Genomic DNA, 15,063 nt, shown 5'->3' on the forward strand with positions numbered 1-15,063 from the left:
AAGGAAATTAACAACATGCAATATCATTTCATTTGTTTTTGTAAAAGAAAGCTAACTTGAGGTTTAGTACAATCATTCAATAAAATAATAGAGAATTTATAGATATTTACTTTGATAATAGTGTGTTTTTTTTTCTTATATATTTAAGATATTTTCTCAAGACAACTAACAATGGATTGGATTTTTCATTTTGATTAATATCCGAATATTTATCAATCAGATATCTCCAGATATTAATTACTATCAAGCTAAATTGAAAGTATCTATTAAAAAATCAAATAAATTTTTAAAACAAAATCCAGATTTATTCTATTTTAATTATTTTATTTTTTTGGTAATCAAGATATATAAATAGTCTGATTATGTTGGTTTGTGTTTTATTGATGATTAAGATAGATAAATAAATAAAGAATATGGATAATCAAGTATTTAGTAGTGTATTTAGTAATGTGGTGTTAAGAAATCATATATTTAAGATGATGAAACACATTCATTCCGATGTTTACAAGTCAGTAGGATACAAATGGGATAGCGTAAAGGAAACACCGACACTGCTTGCAACACACAACTACTTTGAAATGCTAAAAGATCTACTCTATCAAATGATCAATGCTAAAAAGAAATGGTTTCATTTTGCTATCGGCGGTCAATTGGAAAAGAAAGATGTAGAGCTACTGAATTCGACGCTTGCTGCCACCATTGTAGCGGACCGCTTCGAAATCTTTCAATACATACTCGAGCAGTATAACAATTTCGCTCTAAAGTCATCGTCGACCAACCTCATGGAGTTGGCTGTGAAACACGGTCGTTTGGAAATGGCGAAATACATCGATCATTGGTACGACCCAAAGAGTCACAACACATTCTTTAAATACAATCAGCTCGTTGTCTTGGCAGCGGACAGTCAGAACGTCGAACTTTTGAAATGGATTATCACTGTAAAGATCTTTTCTATCTACTACTCCAAACCCGAGATTAAAGATGTGATATGGGCAGCATTGAGAAAGTCATTGATGAATGCGCGCTTCGATATGGTAAAATACCTGATGGGATTGGCTGGCAATTTCGATATCGACTTCCAGGAGATTCACGACAAGCTGTTGGTGGCTGCCGCTGCCAGTGGTAACATCCCTATCATAGAATGGTTACAAACTAAAGGATTTCTAATGGATGACCAAACAGAGTATAGTATGACCGCTGCCTATCACGGACATCTAGAACTTGTAAAGTATCTCATTAAGCACCGATTGACTAAACTGACAACTCGTACCATGGATTACTCTACTGCCTCTGGCAATTTGGAGCTAGTCAAGTGGCTCCACAATAATTGTACTCAAGGTTGTACTACTGTTGCTCTCGACACCGCGATGGCATTCAACCAACAAGAGATTGTTCAATGGTTGAAAAACAATAGAACAGAAGGAAGTTCTCCAATTGAATCAGGTGTATCAGCTTTACAAATACATCATACTAATTAGTTTGTATTTATATGTAACTAAGAGAATAAATGAATATTGTACAAATATAATGGTTTTAAAAGAGTAGTAGACTAATGTTACATAATTTTTATTATTACATCTTTTTGTATATATTAATATAATCGATTATTAATATTTTTACTATTATTTGATTTATAGTACACGCATTATATGAACATTTATTTGAAATCTACGAGATGTAACACGCATGGTTGTAGAATTATCGGATTGTTCTATGTTCAATGTATTAATATTATGCAAGTCTGTACTGGTTTGAAATAGATTGGATTGATTTGATTTTAATTGGAATGAACAAAGTCCTTTAAGATTATCTAAAAGTAAAGAATATTAGTAACTAGAGTTACAATTGATTTATTAAAGTAATAGATACATACTAATTAAAGTCATTTTTATAAATATATTGTTTTAATGTAATCGTTAGTTTGAATGTAGAAGATATCTAATCTTATTAGTTTTTGTTTATTTTGAATGTTATGTTATCTCTTAGTTCATTCATTCTCTATTTATATATGTTTGTTTTTAAAGGATCAAATGTTTAAAGTACACTCTAACATTCAGTTGATCAGTGATGTTTAAACATGTTAAATTACACTAATCAACCTGATTATCCAATTATAATAATATTTGTAATATAGATTATAATTTAATTGTAATCTCTTTCGAGTTCATACCGCTGTACAATATTGTTGCCAATCATATCAAGATGTAGAGTAGAGAATTGGCAAACGGCTATTACAACAGATAGCCAAGTTGCAACCAGATTAAAAACAAAAACAACTGACAACCTAAATCATTCTATTCAATGATTAAAATTTAATTATAATAATATAAATAAAATTAAATCATCATTTAAATGAAGAACAATCAATTCAAACACCTATCACCTATAATAATCATATTATTATTCATATTAATATTAAGCAATGTTAGTTATGACCTATTAGGTAATTACCATTTACTCCTATTGCAATTGCAATTGAATCATCTTTGATATCAATGATTGGTTTGAATTGCATGTGTTGTTGCTTTTGATGACGAGGTGTTGTGTTGTCATTTTATTTTTTAACACCTCACAACTTACCTCATCTTTCACCAAAAGTGTGTGTTTTTGATAACACAACTACAAAAACAATACAGATTTACAATTTTATTTATAGATAACAAATATATCTATCTCAAAATAGTATTCAAATTATAGATTCAGTTGAAGTTATAATAAAAATTAAAAAAAAAACTTTTAATACTGGTTTTTTGAAAAATAAGTTAAAATACTCACTGGTGAGTTAATTTTTCGTTCCCACGAATTCTCAGCCAAACTGCACGTTAGTTAGTTTTGGTTACTTTTTCAGTTAGTTCATATTAAAATTTAAATTAAAAAAAATTATATTTGAAGCACAATGACTAGTTTATTTGTTAATATCATTTGTAAATAATTTATTTGTTGTTATTATTGTTGTTGGCATTTGTAAATAAAGATTTGTTGCAATACAATAAGACACAATCTCTTAATGTACTACTTAGCATTGATTGTCTTCTTTCGGAAAATATATAATTAGCTTTAGAGAATACAGATTCAGAAGGCACAGAAGAAGCAGGAACACACATATATTTGCGAGCAAGTTGAGCAACATATGGAAATAGGTGATTATTTTGCGACCAGAAAATTGCAGGATTAGAATATTTGCCTAGTCTCTCTTCTTCTTCAGTTACATACTGATAATTGTGGAAATCCATTAATTGCTTCTTGAGTATATCTACATTAAGCTCTATTGGTTGTGGATCTTTACTATATCTATAAAATGGATTAAATGACACTGGTGATAAATCTATTTGAGGTGTGACTTTAGCGGGTGATGTTGTTGTAGTAGGTGTTGTATTTGGTAATGTTTCATTGACTGTTACTTTAGACTTGATATCATTGATAAATATGTTCAATTGTTTATCGGTTAATGTTAGTTCAATCTTGTTATCATCGGTAGCTTTGATCGGTACAGTAGATATAGATGGTGTTTTTGTTGGTCGGCCAGCACGGCGTTTGGTCTCTGGATTTTGAACATCTGGGGCAACTGTTACGGTATTGTCCCATATGATCTTTAAATGGGACTTGTATAATGGAGAGAATAATAACGGCAAGACAATTGCAATTTAGATAAATCAGGTGAGGATTTGAAGCAAAACACACTTTATAGTGATTTAAACAGTTTTTTACAAAAAAGAGCGAAAAAAAACAAAAATAGGTACTTTATCTTTATCTTTTATACTATTTAATTTAGATAATAGTAATAAATTATCCATATTTATTAAATAATTTTATTAATTAACTCAATTTTTTTCTAAAATCTCAATAAAATGAAAATATTTGCAATTATTTGCATTTTTTTGCTCACTGAAAAGTAACGAACTCACTGAAGGGGTAAGTTAGTAAACGTGCCACTAACTAACTTGAACTCACCCAAATTTGAAAAAACCAGGATGATTTTAATTTTATAATAAATAATAAATTTTTATAACTTAAGTTTTTTATGAATTTTTATTTTAAATTATTTTTAAAAATGAGTTATTAATATGAATTATTATTTTTATTAATAACTACCGAGAATGGATTTAAATCAAATAGAGGATTAAAAGAAAGCTCTTTGATATGGTGATTGGAAATGATTGAGGTGAATCCAGTTCTAGTATGTGTGAAATATAAGATCCATTGGAATTGTGGGTATAGAATGGTTGATTGATATTTCATTTCACTTAAATCTACTTCGCATTGATATGATCCATTGTAAGCAGTTACTGAGAGAATAGTACCATTAATGATTTGTTGGTTCATATCGATTACTCCACATTGAATCTGATGTCCTGAATTTGGATAGAAAGGATCCAATGATGTTATCAACTTCGGTCTAGAGTTGTCAAGTATCTTGGCATTGAAAGTATTGATTTGAGTAACATAGTTGGTAAAATGATCAGATGTATATCCCTTGACCTCAAATTTTCCTTGAAAAATCGTACCATCTAGTGTTATACTGAGACCAATAATATTCGCAATAAAGTAATGATCACCTATATAAATCTCTTGTATCCTCTATAAATGCTATTATATCGGTTATATTTTCAGCCAAAAGGTATATTGAACTTTAATTGACCTAATAATCTAAGGATTTCTTTTCTACAATTGCTTCTACCAATCATAAATAGGATTTTTTTCATTATTTAATGATATTTCGCTCACAACCTTTACTCATCCAAACAAAGAGATGACTATTATCTGTAGAGATATTTTGTTATAATTTTATTATATCATCAATACCAAGTCATTATCTTCTTCTGGGTAAGATACCTTCCTCTTGGTGAGAAGATCGATCTCGATTTCTATTTACTGTCTCACTTTCTTTTTCTGGAAAATTGATACTTTTTTGACATTCATTAGATAGAACATTTAGTCTCTCTGATCTAGCAATGTGCTCGGCTATATAATCTGTTAATCATCATATTTATTAATACTATCTAAATCAACCTTTAAAACTATTGTTTTAAAATCTTATTATCGAATATAACTGAGATATAAACAAAATATCTTACTATTTTGGATAAAATTATATGTTAACATAATTTATTTATACATGATATAATAAAAATATATGTTAACATAATTTATTTATACATAACTTAAACTAAAAAATTTAAAAAAAATCTTACCTGGTGTTGTCCGTCTAAGGACAATAGAGTAGCCGCTTAGGCAATGCTAGTACCTATCAAACAATATCAATAGTATACACCAGCCAACATATGACAACAATAATAATAAAAATAATAAAAGTCAACCAACTACTACTCTATTCCCAGAGGTCACTCCTATCAATGTTCGCCAATATCCGCTTCCAACTGAACTCTTCCAGTCTAGCCTAGCGTCATCTAAGCTCCCGATCTCCTCTACCATCGTGCCTGGCCAACCGGATGGAAAACACTTGGCAATCATATGTAAGAATTTCCACGATCGGGACAGGGTGTGATAGGAATTATTTTTTATTTAATCTCTTGATTTTTTAAGTAGCTGTCTCCTTGTCATTTGCTCACCATCTGGTAGTGTAATTTCTTGTTTGTTGTTCGAAAGTGTTAATCCAATTTCTCGGTAAACCAATGTTTGTGGATGACCTAATCTTAATGATTCCAATAATAGTTGTTGTTTAATCATTCTCAAACCATTATTGAGAGTGATAGCTTCATATTGAAATAGTGTCATTCCAAGGTTATAATAGGGTTTATAATTCTTTGGACCACATTCTATTGATTTCAAGTATAGTTGTTGTTGTGTCATTGATTGTCCATTAGGAAGAGTGATTGATTCACCTCTTGAAAGTGTATACGCGAGGTCATTATATGATGGGGAATCGGTTGGATAACATTCTATTGATTTCAAGTATAGTTGTTGTTGTGTCATTGATTTACCATCATTAAGTGTGATTGATTCGCCAACTGAAATTGTATTTGCCAGACTATAATATGATCGGGTTTTGTTTGGACGACATTCTATTGATTTCAAGTATAGTTGTTGTTGTGTCATTGATTGACCATTAGGAAATGTGATTGATTCACCACTTGAAAGTGTCAATGCGAAGCAATAATATGATCTGTAATAGTTTGGATCACATTCTATTGCTTTCATGTATAGTTGTTGCTGTGTCATTGATTGACCGTTATGAAGTGCGATTGATTCACTTAAAAGTCTCTTTGCAAGGTTAAAATATGAATGTGAAAGGTTTGGATCACATTCTATTGATTTTAAGAAAAAATTTTGTTCTGTCATTCTTTGTTCACCATTAGGAAGTGTGATTGATTCACCAGGTGAAAGTTTCACTGCAATGTTATTGTATGAATAGGAATTGTTTGGATCACATTCTATTGATTTCAAGTATAGTTGTTGTTTTGTCATTGATTGACCGTTATGAAGTGTGATTGATTCACCGCTTGAAAGTGTTATTGCAAGGTTATAGTATGAATAGGAATTGGTTGGATCACATTCTATTGATTTCAAGAATAATTGTTGTTGTGTCATTGATTGTCCGTTATGAAGTGTGATTGATTCACCAATTGAAAGTTTCGCTGCAATGTTATGTATGAGTTGGAATTGTTTGGATCATATTCTATTGATTTCAAGTAAAGTTGTGTTGTGTCATTGATTGACCGTTATGAAGTGTGATTGATTCACCACTTGAAAGTGTGTTTGCAAGGTTATTATATGAACTTGAATCGGTTGGATCGCATTCTATTGATTTCAAGTATAGTTGTTGTTGAGACATTGACTGACCATTATGAAGTGTGATTGATTCACCACTTGAAAGTGTAGCTGCAAGGTTATTATATGAATTTGAATAGGTTGGATCACATTCTATTGATTTCAAGTAAAGTTGTTGTTGTGTCATTGATTGGCCGTTATGAAGTGTGATTGATTCACCACTTGAAAGTGTGTTTGCAAGTTTATAATATGAACTTGAATAGGTTGGATCACATTCTATTGATTTCAAGTATAGTTGTTGCTGTGTCATTGATTGACCATTATGAAGTGTGATTGATTCACCACTTGGAAGTGTATTTGCAAGTCTATAATATGAATTTGAATAGGTTGGATCACATTCTATTGATTTCAAGTATAGTTGTTGCTGTGTCATTGATTGACCATTATGAAGTGTGATTGATTCACCACTTGGAAGTGTAGCTGCAAGGTTATGGTATAATAGGGAATCGGTTGGATCACATTCTATTGATTTCAAGTATAGTTGTTGTTTTGTCATTGATTGACCGTTATGAAGTGTGATTGATTCACCAATTGAAAGTGTTAATGCAAGGTTATTATATGATTTGGAATTGGTTGGATCACATTCTATTGATTTCAAGTATAGTTGTTGTTCTGTCATTGATTGACCGTTATGAAGTGTGATTGATTCACCACTTGGAAGTGTATTTGCAAGGTTATGGTATAATAGGGAATTGGTTGGACGACATTCTATTGATTTCAAGTATAGTTGTTGTTGTGTCATTGATTGACCGTTATGAAGTGTGATTGATTCACCGCTTGAAAGTATTGTTGCAAGGTTATTGTATGAGTTGGAATCGGTTGGATCATATTCTATTGATTTCAAGTATAGTTGTTGTTTTGTCATTGATTGACCGTTATGAAGTGTGATTGATTTCACCGCTTGAAAGTCTTCCTGCAAGGTTATAGTATGAGTTGGAATCGGTTGGATCACATTCTATTGATTTCAAGTATAGTTGTTGTTTTGTCATTGATTGACCGTTATGAAGTGTGATTGATTCACCAATTGAAAGTGTTATTGCAAGGTTATTGTATGAGTTGGAATCGGTTGGATCACATTCTATTGATTTCAAGTATAGTTGTTGTTGTGTCATTGATTGACCGTTATGAAGTGTGATTGATTCACCGCTTGAAAGTATTGTTGCAAGGTTATAGTATGAGTTGGAATCGGTTGGATCACATTCTATTGATTTCAAGTATAGTTGTTGTTTTGTCATTGATTGACCGTTATGAAGTGTGATTGATTCACCAATTGAAAGTGTTATTGCAAGGTTAAAGTATAAGTTGGAATTGGTTGGATCATTTTTTATTAAAATCAAGTAATATTTCAAGTATAGTTGTTGTTTTGTCATTGATATCGACTATCTATAACTTCAGGTATTTTTGATCTGAACTATTGGTTTTTATCTAAATATGATTCAAGAGTTTATCTATTTTTTTGGGATTTCAAAAAAAAAAACATTGAGCAGGCACAATAAACAATTTTTCTTCATTTGAAAAAAGACTTTTCTTAGATTAAATTTGTGTTAAAACCACATGAAACCCCTGAATACCCAAAATAGTTTGTGGTGACCACAAAAAAATGATCAGTTAAAGTGGGAGATAGCCCAAAAAATTAGTTAAGAGCTATCGAGAAAAAGAACCCACTTTAAGAACTATTTTGAAAGATTCCGGACCTGTCTTTGCAATCTATTGATGAGCTTTTCCAAAGTGGTATGAAGTTCGGGTGGGAGACAAATGTTAGACTCTAAATTGTTGGTTGACAACAATGCAACAATCGAGTTAAATAATGGTTTGGTAGAGAAAATAATGTTGATCACCAAGAGGAGCAATAACCAAAATATTAGAATCAGATACCACACAGTTCAACTGTTTTTTTAAAGTGTAAATCAACAATTTAGCAGTTGAAGTTTTTAAGAAAAAAAAATAATTTGCTCTGGTGCGAAATATTCTAGTTTTTTAAATGACTAATGAAAGTTAGTTATGGACAGGAATAAGAATATTGTGCATGTTGTGTGGACAACCTCTAATCAATTGGTCGGTTGTAGTGAGATAAAGAATGCATTGAAGTGTTTGTTGATGTTGGTGGGTGGTTCTCCATCTACTCTGACCAACCTATCAGTTTCTACAACAACAAATAATAACAATAATAGTGACAGCAGTGTTGTTGATTCTACTACTTTCAATAACAATAATAATCTCACAGTTCAAAGTAATAATAGTAGAACTGGTGGTGAATTGAAAAGAATAGAAATGAATAATATAGATGAGGCAATCACTAGAATTAGAATAGCAGAGTTACTTCTACAGTATACCTTCAATCACGATGAAGCTAGATATCATCTCGAGAAATCTGTATTCCTTCTCGATTCTGACTCTACCGATCACTCAATGGAATTACTCTGTAAGATTAGTTCTTATCTGATCGATTACTTTCACACCAACAATGCATTCAATCTCGCAAAACAATGGTTAAAGAAAGCTATTAAATATTCTATATCGTAAGTTAAAATAAAAATCTAGAACATTACTGACTTAACTTTATTAACTTTATCATGATAAACAATATTTAGACTAAAGAATAATCAATGGTTACTTTACTTTTTAATAAAAGAATCACATATTCTATTTAGAGAGAATCAACCAAAGCCTGTATTCAACTCAATAGATCAAGCAATTAAATTAGCCATCAATATGAAAGATACATTTTGTCATGTAACTATGTTAGGATTTTAAAAGAGTTAGTTATTCTTATTAACTTTATTTGAATCTTTCTTACTTTAGTCACTTTTAAATATAACAAAATCACACTTTCTTTTGATATACTGGGATTACAATAATATCGATGTATTACTGAATGAATCAATGGCAATGATAACAATAATGAATCAACAATTCGAACACTATAAAACACAAACAACACAACAAACTATACAGTATCCAGATTTCTTTGTATCTATATTCAACTCCTCCAAGCTGAATCAAACAAAGCGTATGGATCTACAAATAAGAGATGCTATTGTATCATTTGAATATGTAAGATATTACTTTATTATTATTATTATAATATTGTGGATAATTAATTAATCAACTCTATCAAAAATAGTTAAGAATCTATTATTGTTTTGTAAATATAAACTATTTGTTTAGAATAGGTGAATATAAGAGGGTTGGTGAAGTTCTTCACAATCTGGAGTGTTATATAAAGAATATGATTGATATGATTAATGTAGATGTTACACCGGTGAATGCTCTGTTTAGTTTCAGTGGTAGTTCTGCGCCTGGTCAGTATGGTGTAACGTACTTGCTGGTGTTGTCCTACCTGATGTTTGGTGTTTATAATCGAACGATTGGCGAACTAATGAAATCACGATACTACTTGGTCAACGCATTGCAACTGATCGATAAATATATTACGACGGTCTACAACAGTTCGAACAATGGTGATGTCGCCAATGAACAGATGACAGAGGTGCGCTCTCTTATCCGTTTGAAATTCATGATTCACGAGAATCTCTTTTATATTAGAGCGACAAGACTAGAGTTGGATGAAGCGTTCAACGAGATTCAAAATTGTAACTACCTACACAACCAATACCCATTGCTATTCTCTGACTTTGGTGACACCGTTGTACATACACTATCTTCAATCTACCAACAAACATTGGGTAATCACATACAATCAAAACAACATATTACAATTGCATTAAATGTAACTAGATCTAACAAAACAACTCTACAAACTAAACATAAACACATTACTAATATCATATTACTGCCATATAGAAATCAACAAGATTTGATATGCAAATTCTATCAATTATAAGAATGGTAATAAATACATTACATATGAATGAAATTGATACTGTAAGTGGAATCAAGCTAGATCATACAAAGTTGATTAATTAAAACTAACTTTATTATTATTATTATAGGCAAAGAAGTTAATAAATGATTACTTATTACAACTTGAGAATCATCCACAATTGGTGTTTAAAGTGGCAACATTGTTTCTGGATGGTATGACCAATCTAGGCAGTGATCCAAATGCATCGAAAGAAAAGTTCAAAGCATGCCTAAAGATGCTGCATAAGAATTTCACTCATAGTCAAATGGCAACCAATGTCCTGGTCTCTTTAATCAAGTTGATGTCACACTACCCCTCTATAGGCGATAGTAATAATCCACTGGAGAATAGCAACAATCTAAAAACAATGTTAGAGTCTGCGATCACTCTATCTACGGTTTCCTCTGATTTTGTATCACTTTGTTGTTGCTACGATAGTTCGTCTCAACCCGATTCAACTCAAAAGCAAGCATCTCTAATGATTAAAAGACATAATATAATAACCAATACAGTATCAAAAGAAGATCAACAATTATTCTTTCAATCATTAATATCAAATTCAGCAGCAGCAGCTAACTCAACGAAATCACCTAACAACAAATAATAACAAATAAAAACAACAACAAAAAAAGAAATATAGTTATATAATAATAACTATTTTATCCACACATTTTGTTTACAAATATAAAGTTAATACTACAATATGATCATATGTTTTTCTTTATTTCTTTGTAAGTTCGTTAATTCTCTTCTCTAATGCTTCGACATTCAATTGAATAGTTTGCATGTTTGATTTGAATGATTCATCCATCTATAATAATAATAAGTATAATTAATTGAGATTAGTTTGGTTAATAATCATATATGATTAAAATAGTAATAGGAATAGATCTATAATTATTACCTTATTCATTACTGTACTGTTAGTCTTTAATAAAGATGTAATGTTTGACTGTTCTTTGTCAAGCTGTGTGATGTGATTGGAAAATGATAGTCCTTCTTCGTGTAGTGATCGCAATGTATAAAGTCTGTTGATAACCGTTGGTAGTTGTTGTCCGATTACATCCCATCTGTTCATGAGTTCATAGATTGAATTGATCTTTGACTCGTTGGTAGTCAACGACTTGGTAACCGACTCATCCTGTACCTTGACCGACTCCATCTGCTTGGTGACAAGCTTCATCTTTTGTTGTAGAACATCCAATTTACTAGAATCCAACAATGCCAACTTCTCTTTGATCTCTACCAACGATTGAGTCAATGGAATTGATAACTCCTATATTAATTATCAAACATATCCATTAATATATATAATACTATCCTATCGATGTTATATAAACAATTTAAACTTACAGTTTTATTTCCTAAAAGAGTCTCTAATTGAGCTAATCTCTTATCTAAATCGGTTAAACGTTGAAGTTGTTGATATTTAGCTTGATCTCCGGTATAATAGAGTTCATATTTTACATGATTTGCTGATGTTGCTGAAGTCGCTGCCGCTGAATCTGATTTATCTTTATTGTTGTCAGCTGTTTCTCCACTGCTCTCTGTGAATGATTTAATACCATTGATCAATGTTTTAGATGTATCTCCCTGTTATATAATATAATATTAATAACTTTACTTATATATATAACCAAAAGATATGTATCTTAAATATATATGTATAGATCTTACACCTAATTGTGAATAATGTAATATTTGTCTATTCTCATCCAAGATTGGTCTTAACTTGTCATTGTCAAGCAATAACGATAATTGATTCTGTAACTCTGCCAATTGATGTGCCATCTCGACACCTTTAATACCTTGTTCAACTTCACCATTTGACTGTAGTTTATTTTTAATAAATGGTATTAAAATTAGTTATAAATATATCACTTCTTAATAAATAGATATTTAATACACTTACATCAGCAATGATTTGTACTTCATCACGTAATGATTGTACTTCGAATTGTAAACGTTGATACTTTTGAAGCGGTGTCTCTGTCTTTTTGTCGGCGTCGGTTGCATCTGATGGAATGATATCAAAGACAGTCTGTGATTTAAAGTGTCGCTTTGTTGGTTTCTTATAGATTGAATCCGAGAAGTCTTCACCGTCATTTGTTAACTTTTTATTGGCAAACTTTGCAAATGCTTTCGATGGTACCAACGATACTCTTTCAATATTTTCATTTACCAACTCTGGTTCGTCCTAAATAAATCATAATCATCAACATCAAAATTAATAACTATAATCATGAAATCTAAATAAATACTAATTAAAGACACCTACAACTACAATAGTAGCAGCTTCAGGTACATCTGGTGTTTCAAAACTATCTGGTTGTGTTGGATCCTAATTTGATCACATAACATATTTAATTAATAATCAAAATACAATAACTAACTAAAATGGTTGATTTATATTTTTACATACTATATCAGGTAAATTTAATATTCTCTTTGATTCTTTTGACATGTTTTGTTTATAAACTAAGTAAATATATATTTAACAATGAATATCTATAATATGTTTCAGTAATGTAAAAAAATAGTGTGCTTGTTGTGATCATCAAAATTGCAAAAATTAAAAAAAATTAGAAAAAAAAAAGTGTTCATTTTATTATTAAAGAATACACTTTCAAAGATCTGATTTGATTTACATGTTGGCTTGTTATATATATTAGATATAGCATATGTGTTTTATTTTAGTTTTAAAGTTTATTTGTTTTTTGATTTTTACTTTTTTGATTTTGTTTAATTAATTTATCTGGTGTATTTACCCCAGATGTGTAAAAGGATAACAAAACCGATGAATGATAAACTTGCAATGAGAACAGCTTGTGGTCCGCTATAAAACATATTGAATGTTCAAAAATTAGTTTAACCGATTCATAATGTCTATGTTTTGTTGAATGAAAATACTTACACCTTCAAACCGATAGCATCTTCAGAGTAATAACGGAGCATATTGTTTCCATTTCCACCTTTGGCGACGGTGGCTGGTGCTCTGTTGGTTGGGGCTACATTAACACGCCTATTTTGAAAATGATTAGATCTATTAGTTTCTATTTTATAAAAAAATAAAGTTATATATATATATATATATTCATTGTCCAATCAGGTTCTGTCATTTACTTCAAACACTTAAAACATTCCAATCTTTTTTTTTTTCCTATTAATGATCACAACAACATCAGCTGACTTTAACTGATTCATTGATTTTTCATTCTATCAATCCTCCTTATTTGTTGTAATTATATTTCCGATGTCTATTTATATCGAAATGATTTGACTTGACTTTCAAAATGTTTAACTTTCTTATGAATGATTGCTTTTGACCTGACTGACATTGAATGATTTATATAACCCATTCACCTAATAATAGTTATGAAAGAATAAAAAACTTACTTCATTTTATATTATATATTATATTATGTTAAAAATATAGAGAAATTTATATACACAAATCAATCTGAGATGGAAAAAAAAAAAAAAACAAATTTTAAATAAGTACACTTGTTTTTTAAAAAATTGCAATTTATTGACGACTTGTGATGTGCCATTTTGATGATTCTGCATGCCTGCCCACACACACCAGTGACAAAAAAAAATATAGTCAACACATTTTTTAAGGGTTTGAAAAAAAGTTTGACTTGGAACTTCTGTTTTTTTGAAATTTTACAACACTATTATTCAAACCAAAAGTTATAACAAACCAAATGAACAGATTATATGTATATTATATCAATAACCTTAAAAATAATTTTCTTTATTGAACCTTTCATTTAAGTCTAAAGTAAAAATAAAAAAAATAAAAAAAATAAAAATAGAATGAAAGAAATATAAAAAAGATAATTTTTTTTTATCATAAAAATATACGCCTCATCCAGATATCTAGATGAACATATCAACTTTTTAGGTTTTGTATTTGTATATTAAAATTGAAAAGTTGAACAAATACGAATAGATGGATATTAAAAGGTATGAAGTTCGAGCTTTCTAACTTTCTCAATCACATTAATATAAAAAAAGTTTTTATTGATAAAATTTGTTTATTGCACATGGGTTTTTTCAATGGGTTATCATTGATGCCAAAAATCAAACTTTTTTTGAAAATTTTTAAAAAATAAATTTCATTAATTCCACTTTTTAGAATCAGATTGCTTGTGAGGAGCCAACATAGTTGACCCACTGATTATTATCAAAATAAATTAAAAAAAAATTAGAAAAAAAAATAAAACAAAAAACCACACACATTGACTTCTGAACAAAAAATATCACAAAACTTCTACTTCACTGTTACAACATTCATCTCATTCCTAACTCTTAGTAATAAATAAATATAAAATTAAATATTTTAATAGTTAGAAGGAAATAGTGATCAATTTCAATTTCTAGGGTATGTCTTACATGATACCACT

The 15,063-nt window shown here is 29.9% G+C and overlaps 8 protein-coding genes across 8 annotated transcripts; 3 read left to right on the top strand and 5 right to left on the bottom strand.

Annotated features, from left to right (window-relative positions):
- Positions 1–413: 413 nt before the first annotated feature.
- PPL_09928 (uncharacterized protein) lies at positions 414–1,478 on the top strand (the record flags this gene model as incomplete). Its single annotated transcript, XM_020580715.1, has 1 exon — positions 414–1,478. One exon carries the CDS (start codon positions 414–416, stop codon positions 1,476–1,478), a length of 1,065 nt encoding a protein of 354 aa, XP_020428755.1.
- Positions 1,479–1,631: 153 nt separating this feature from the next.
- PPL_09929 (uncharacterized protein) lies at positions 1,632–1,886 on the bottom strand (the record flags this gene model as incomplete). Its single annotated transcript, XM_020580716.1, has 2 exons — positions 1,632–1,810; positions 1,874–1,886. 2 exons carry the CDS (start codon positions 1,884–1,886, stop codon positions 1,632–1,634), a joined length of 192 nt encoding a protein of 63 aa, XP_020428756.1.
- Positions 1,887–2,933: 1,047 nt separating this feature from the next.
- On the bottom strand, positions 2,934–4,703 carry PPL_09930 (hAT family dimerization domain-containing protein; the record flags this gene model as incomplete). The annotated part of the gene is made up of 3 exons (XM_020580717.1): positions 2,934–3,602; positions 4,093–4,556; positions 4,640–4,703. The coding sequence occupies 3 exons, from the start codon at positions 4,701–4,703 to the stop codon at positions 2,934–2,936; spliced, it is 1,197 nt and encodes a 398-aa protein (XP_020428757.1).
- Positions 4,704–5,523: 820 nt separating this feature from the next.
- PPL_09931 (uncharacterized protein) lies at positions 5,524–6,549 on the bottom strand (the record flags this gene model as incomplete). Its single annotated transcript, XM_020580718.1, has 1 exon — positions 5,524–6,549. The coding sequence occupies one exon, from the start codon at positions 6,547–6,549 to the stop codon at positions 5,524–5,526; it is 1,026 nt and encodes a 341-aa protein (XP_020428758.1).
- A 97-nt stretch (positions 6,550–6,646) lies between these two features.
- Positions 6,647–8,159, bottom strand: PPL_09932 (uncharacterized protein; the record flags this gene model as incomplete). Its single annotated transcript, XM_020580719.1, has 2 exons — positions 6,647–7,620; positions 7,688–8,159. The coding sequence occupies 2 exons, from the start codon at positions 8,157–8,159 to the stop codon at positions 6,647–6,649; spliced, it is 1,446 nt and encodes a 481-aa protein (XP_020428759.1).
- Positions 8,160–8,790: 631 nt separating this feature from the next.
- PPL_09933 (uncharacterized protein) lies at positions 8,791–9,543 on the top strand (the record flags this gene model as incomplete). Its single annotated transcript, XM_020580720.1, has 2 exons — positions 8,791–9,308; positions 9,381–9,543. 2 exons carry the CDS (start codon positions 8,791–8,793, stop codon positions 9,541–9,543), a joined length of 681 nt encoding a protein of 226 aa, XP_020428760.1.
- Positions 9,544–10,018: 475 nt separating this feature from the next.
- On the top strand, positions 10,019–11,258 carry PPL_09934 (uncharacterized protein; the record flags this gene model as incomplete). The annotated part of the gene is made up of 5 exons (XM_020580721.1): positions 10,019–10,095; positions 10,336–10,519; positions 10,594–10,674; positions 10,743–10,827; positions 10,978–11,258. The coding sequence occupies 5 exons, from the start codon at positions 10,019–10,021 to the stop codon at positions 11,256–11,258; spliced, it is 708 nt and encodes a 235-aa protein (XP_020428761.1).
- Positions 11,259–11,375: 117 nt separating this feature from the next.
- On the bottom strand, positions 11,376–14,055 carry dynB (dynactin 50 kDa subunit; the record flags this gene model as incomplete). Its single annotated transcript, XM_020580722.1, has 10 exons — positions 11,376–11,465; positions 11,559–11,930; positions 12,008–12,247; positions 12,332–12,484; positions 12,567–12,851; positions 12,933–12,995; positions 13,077–13,132; positions 13,423–13,490; positions 13,569–13,676; positions 14,051–14,055. The coding sequence occupies 10 exons, from the start codon at positions 14,053–14,055 to the stop codon at positions 11,376–11,378; spliced, it is 1,440 nt and encodes a 479-aa protein (XP_020428762.1).
- Positions 14,056–15,063: the final 1,008 nt, after the last annotated feature.

The sequence above is a fragment of the Heterostelium album genome (assembly GCF_000004825.1).
Source record: "Heterostelium album PN500 unplaced genomic scaffold PPL_scaffold11, whole genome shotgun sequence".
Classification (NCBI taxonomy): domain Eukaryota; phylum Evosea; class Eumycetozoa; order Acytosteliales; family Acytosteliaceae; genus Heterostelium; species Heterostelium album.